Source organism: Helianthus annuus, chromosome 4 (assembly GCF_002127325.2).
Source record: "Helianthus annuus cultivar XRQ/B chromosome 4, HanXRQr2.0-SUNRISE, whole genome shotgun sequence".
Classification (NCBI taxonomy): Eukaryota; Viridiplantae; Streptophyta; class Magnoliopsida; order Asterales; family Asteraceae; genus Helianthus; species Helianthus annuus.
The window spans coordinates 58,294,099-58,300,374 of record NC_035436.2 but is presented as its reverse complement, the minus strand read 5'-3'; the positions used below and the strand labels follow the sequence as shown (position 1 = coordinate 58,300,374).

The 6,276-nt window shown below is 35.5% G+C and overlaps 1 protein-coding gene across 2 annotated transcripts; it reads left to right on the top strand.

The window, feature by feature from the left end:
* Positions 1-1,870: 1,870 nt before the first annotated feature.
* Positions 1,871-6,069, top strand: LOC110936651. Of its 2 annotated transcripts, XM_022179068.2 has the most exons (4): positions 1,871-2,472; positions 3,400-3,679; positions 4,361-5,108; positions 5,286-6,069. In XM_022179068.2, exons 3-4 carry the CDS (start codon positions 4,667-4,669, stop codon positions 6,059-6,061), a joined length of 1,218 nt encoding a protein of 405 aa, XP_022034760.1. In that variant the 5' UTR covers positions 1,871-2,472; positions 3,400-3,679; positions 4,361-4,666; the 3' UTR covers positions 6,062-6,069. The 2 variants fall into 2 exon arrangements, with proteins under 2 accessions (XP_022034760.1, XP_035844806.1); XM_035988913.1 differs by having other exon boundaries at positions 3,405-5,108.
* The last annotated feature ends 207 nt before the right edge of the window (positions 6,070-6,276 follow it).

Below are 6,276 nucleotides of genomic sequence, written 5' to 3'. Positions count from 1 at the left end.
GTGTAGCGATGTAGGCTTTATTAACCTAAAATTTATATATTTTTTTAATTTATTTTTCCTCAGGTTAAAATTTTCTTATTGTGTAAACCGTGCTCAATAGATATTAGGGTATAGGGAGTGGTTAGACACTTGAAAGTGGTAAATTTCAAAATCAACCAATGAGAGTCTGTCATATCAAAGTGGTAAACTATGCTCAAAAGTGTTGACAATTGTTAGACACTTCATGAATTGATAAACTATTTAAAAAAAGGAAAAAAAAGTGTGATTGGTTGAGATGACATGGACCCCACCCCACACACCCCCTCTCTCTCCTACCCTCCCTCCCCGCATCGGCAACCCATCACCGGACAAACATGGCAAAATCGGCAAACTTGGTGCTGGCGGTGGTTTACCGCATCGGTAAATTGGTTTACCGACGTTTGCCGATCTCCACTCCGTAAGGCCTTATACAGTCACTCAAGTGTGACTCAAGTTGCGTACAAGAAAGACCCTATAATCACCGGGATTGTTATTGCACTTTCATAGGAACTTACGAAAATTTTGTAATTAAAAGTTTTGAACACCAAAACAGCCTAATAAAAAATTATTGGATCCGTCAATGTATGTGATTAGTCGGCTCCTTTATTTGTGCTCATAGGCACACTTGCCCATTTGATATTTGATGCCATAAAAGATGTATGGATCAATGTTAAGATAATTAAATATTTTATTAGATGTACTTGAGCATAGGTAAGGGTTACACAGAAAACCTGTTGAATGAGAAACTTTACGTAACAAGTCGTTTTTTATATAAATTTTATGGCAAGTAATATACATATTTTCAAGTGTTTTGAACCAAAATAGCCAAAAAAGCGTCAAACGTTTTTTTTTCATATATGTTTTTTTCTTGTTACATATGCAACAAAACGTTGTTGTTTGGTACTGTTACATTAGAAACATCTTTAAAAAAAACTGTTTGGCGTTTTTTTTTCTCAAAACGCCTGAAAATATATATATTATATGCCCTAAAATTTATGTGAAAAAACGGTTTTTTATATAGGGTTTTCTAGAGTTTTCTCATCTCAACAGGTTAACTACACCCAAGCTTTTATCATACATTTGTCTCGAAGACTATGAGCAATTTGTTTTTTGATATAACATGAATATTTGTAAGCTTCATGAGTAATAATTCCTTGATTATAATTCATTTGCAATTTGCTTGTTGAGATATTCTTGTTATTCATATACTTATTTATGTTATCCGACTCATTTGTACTTGCATTATCAATACTTTTACCTACCTTCTTATTAATGTTAGGTTTGTTGAGAATCATGAGGGTCAATGATACAGCTTAGTGGCAGTCTTAATCTAGGAGAAGAGAATAGAAACAATATTATGCATGAGTAAATAAAACCCTACTATATTTGTAAATATCAGCCGAAAGTAAAACCAGACTATACCTAATTCATGATTTGAATCGATTTATTTTGAAGCAGGCGCAATATGAATGGGACTTGTTCGTTTAACTTTAACCTAATGAGCATGAAGATCTAAGCAAACTTGTTTTCTGGTCATGTTCGTTTATAAGAAAATGAAAGTGTTCATGTTCGTTTATGTTTATTCGTGATTATTGTAAACAAATACAAACGCGTATAGATGAATGTAATTCATTAGTCATTAGTCAATGTGTAAATGAACATAAACAAACTTTCACATATGTAAATTAACAAACATGGCATGTGCTCATATCAATTTGGTTAACTAAGTAAACAATAATTTTTATTCATGTTCGTTCGTTAATTAAATATAAAACGAAAATAAACAAACTTTTCTTCACATTATTATATATATACAATTCACGTAGGTCTTAGGAACAGTGTATACATTGGACAAAAATATAAAGTTAATTACGATTCTGCCATCTCTTTGAATAAGGAAGAGAGAGCCTGAGGAAAGAGAGTAAAAGAGAGAGAGAATACGATGAAGATAGAGAGAGCTAGGGGCCGGCCACCGATCCTTACTGCGGATTCACGGTGACGCACAGGCAGTCACATCACAACCTAGCTTGTATACTACATCAACTCGCTAACCAGAGTCGAGGGTTCCATCAGTGATGTCAGTTTGGTGGTAACGGTGGTTCTATTCCCATGGTCCAGGTGGTGTACGAGGTCGACGGGAGGCGGCGACAGAAACTGGAACTAGATCTTCCGCCTAATTATAACCCTAATTCGACCACAGTATGCAAAACCTGTAAATCAATCTCCCTAACCAGACCCCAACTTCCGGTGTCGGATACTTCTTCAGTTCTGCCACCGATTGATGAAAATCAAAATCATCCTCGCGTTTGATGAATAGAGGCGATGGCGGAGTACGCCGGGCTTAAAGAAAGTCTGCCTGTCAACTTCCGACCGCCACCGCAAATGTCACGGCCACCGTCACCGATGCCATACCTTTCTCAACTTTAGTTGCTATTCAGTTTTATACCTAACGCGGTAGGCTTCTTACTTACAGTTTCTTCTACATTCGTATTATTCAAAATTATCTGCTTACAGAAATACCTTTTTTGGGATTTATGTTCATCTAGGTGAGTTGTAAATCTTTAATCTTTATGTTGGTGTGGTGATCTTGAATGCATATTGCAAAACTGAATATGCGACTTTTATGGATGTTGATCTGTTAGTGAACAGAAATAGTATTAGAATTGTTTCTCAAAGCCAATTTGATATTGTAAGTAGGTTTTGTTTTCTTTTATGGATCTGGGTTTTTCACATTTCACATTCATATTAGTTGATGAATTCACCTTTTTAGTTGAATTTAGTGTATGATGAGTATGTCTGGAACACATGAACTTTTCTGGTAGTTATTTGATCAAATGGTTTCAACTGGTGATTGAAAAGTTGTAATTTTTGTTCTTTAACGCTATGTTCCTAAGTTGTAATCTACAACAACACTAATAGATAAACACATGCCATTTCTTTTGCATACATATTTAGGTAGATGTTACACGAGAATAATGTTGCGATTTGTTGTGAAACTGTGCTTAAAATTGTTTTGTTTGCTGTGAAATTTTGTCGAAAGTTGCTGTGAAAATGGTGTTAGAAATCTGCCGTAGGATTTAGTTTGTTACTAAATTGGTAAAAGGTAGTTATGTATGAAATGACAATCAGTACAAGGTCATATACATATAAAAAAATTGGTGATAGAATGGTCTTCAATGTTGAATGCTAATGGGAGTGAATTATATTTCGAATCATCTATATATATTTTGCCTATATTTTGGACAACGGGTCGGACGAGCATAATAAATACAAAACATCCCGCCGCACCGCGGCGGGTCATCTTCTAGTTATTTACAAACGATTCACTAAACATTCGTTTACAAACCTACTTCTAATACTTTCATTTATTTTGACCTCCAGTTCAGGTGGTAGGAGGACTTGGGGTTGATCTTCTACGAAGACTCAAGTTCGATCCCCATTTGATGCAAAAATGGAGTGAGGTGAGGGGGTTTTACACAAGCCACTAGTTGTGTGGTTTCCTCCTAGGACGGGTCGTGCGTTTAACTTTCGATCCTAATTATATTCACTACAGTATGCGTTTAACATCGGGTGGATTTTTTTTACGACTGGCTTGACATCGGGTGGATTGAAGGGCCGGATAATACCGTCCTAAATGGATGTACTATGGTTTTGAACCCAGGTCTCCTTTTAATAATTGAAGTTTGGTGTGAAATGCCAACCAGTTGCTATACTTCTTAAAAAACATATCTTATATAAAACATGGGTTAAGTTCACGTACAAAGTGTCTTATCGTACAAAGCGTACAAAAGACATGAAAAAACCAAAAAATCGCGGTAGCATTTTCGTAATTATTTGCTCGTAGGGTAATCATCAAAATTACTCTAAAAATGATCTTATAGAGTAATTTTGATCTTATAGGTAATTATCAAAATTACTCTACAAGTGTATCAAAATTACTCTGCATCAAAATTACTCTACAAGTGTATCAAAATTAATCTGCAAGTTTACCAAACAACATACAATTCAAAATTACTCTACAAAATTATTTGTAGAGTTATTATGATACTCTACAAAATTACCTTACAAAATCAAAATTAACGTACAGGATCATTTTTAGAGTAATTATGATACTCTACAAAATTACTCTACAAGATCAAAATTACCCTACGAGATCATTTGTAGAGTAATTTTGATAATTACTGTACGTGTAAATAATTATAAAAATATCACCGCGTTCTTTTTTACATTTTCACCTTATTCGTATGTTTTGTATAATAAAGGTATTTGTATTTGATATTTTGTTAATAAAATATTACCGAAGTTATTACTCAATAAATTAATATAGCATTTTGCATGACAGAGAGGTCATTAAATAATCGTAAGACCATTGGGTGTGGGGATCGGCAGAGGGCCGTCCCACCCCTTTAGCCTCGTCAAACACCGCCCTCTTGGGGCCCGGTACGGTTTATCCGTCTGAATTTGGACGTTGGAGACGGGCCAGCTTTTTGAATGGGGTGGGCCCTGAAACGGTAACTTGCAACATTTAAAAAAAAAATTACCCCACCACTATAAATTCAACCCCTTTTCACCCCACTTTTTTACCAAACTACTCCCACTTTTCTCCCATTTTTATAAAAAAAAACCTCTCCCAACCTTTAAAAAAATTATGGATCCCTACAACCCAAATAATCCCAACTCAAGTTCACACCCGTTTTCGTCATCCGGCTACACACCCGTAATGGACAACGCTTTTGCGGGTTACCAACAAATGCCAAACGCTTTCAACCAATACCTGTTCAACCCAATGCAAATGCAACAACCCAACATGCCGTTCAACCCATATCAAATGCAACAACCCAACATGCCGTTCAACCCATATCAAATGCAACAACCCAACATGCCACAAGCACCTCAAACACAAATCGAGGAACAAGATGATGAGATACAGGTTGTGCCAGAAACACAACCTGAACCTTCAAAAAAGAAAAATAAAAAGGGAAAGGGTAAAAAGGAAGACGCACCGGGCAAACAAATGCAACAATGGACAAAAATTGAGGAAGAGGCGTTGGCGAAAGCATATATTAACTCTTCAACGTCTCCTATAGTCGGTAAAATATTATTATTCTTATATTATTATTGTTATTAAATATTATTTGTACATTATATTTTTATTGTTATTATTAAATATTATTTGTACATTATATTTTTATTGTTGTTTGTTAAATATTTATTTGTACACTATATTTTTCTTACAAAATATTATTATTATTGTTACTAACTTGTAGGTAACAATCAACTAAGTGATTCGTTTTGGCAAGAAGCCCTTGATATATTCCACGGGCTTATGGAACAAGGCGAGTACAGAACCATTGATTCTATCAGCTCGAAGAATACGTTGATCAACCGCTTCTGTGGGTTTTATAACACAACGCGCGCCAACAAACCGAGTGGGTGGAACCACGAAAATGTTTTCAATGAAGCGGTGCGTTTATACGAAAATGAGAGCAAAGCTCCTTTCCCACATGTCCGTGCTTGGCTAGTTGTAAAGGATCACCCAAAATGGAAGGGATGTCAAAATGAGGTTGCACAAGCAAAACGAGCAACGAAACGGTCTAAAACTTCCGAGTCAGGAAGTTATAGCGTTGGAGGCTCAACCGGTCGTTGCCAAATAAATATCAACGACGAGCCCGACTATGAGGAGGAGCCGATTGAAGATGGAGAACGTCCCCGAGGAAGGGACAAAAGTAAAAAAATAGCGGTTGAAAAAAGGAAACAAGCCGCATCAGGAAGTGGTGGTGGTTCGAGGTTGGAAGGTGTTATGGCGGAGTTAAAATCATTCAAGGAAATCTTGAACGACAGGCAAACCGAGAAGGTAAATATTAAAGAAAAACTAGCCGAGGAGAAGCTAAAAAAGCAACAAGAAGCGCAGGAGTTGGAGGAATGGAAAATAATGACCATCGACCTTAGCTCCTATCCACCGGAAGACCGTCCCATTTTACAAATGATGAAGGACAAAATTAGGAAAAAATGGAGTGGGGGGGGGTGTAGTTTTTTTTTTTAAATGTAACTTTAGGTTTTTTTCAAGTGTGTTTTTTTTTAATTTAAATGTAACTTTAGGTTTTTTTTAGGTGTGTTTTTTTTATTTAATGTAACTTTAGGTTGTTTTTTTAGGTTTTATTTAAATGTAACTTTTTTATTTTTATTTACTTTGTTTTCATTAATTAATTAAATCAAATAAATAATAATAAAAAAATGAAGGAGGAGCATCCCCAATTC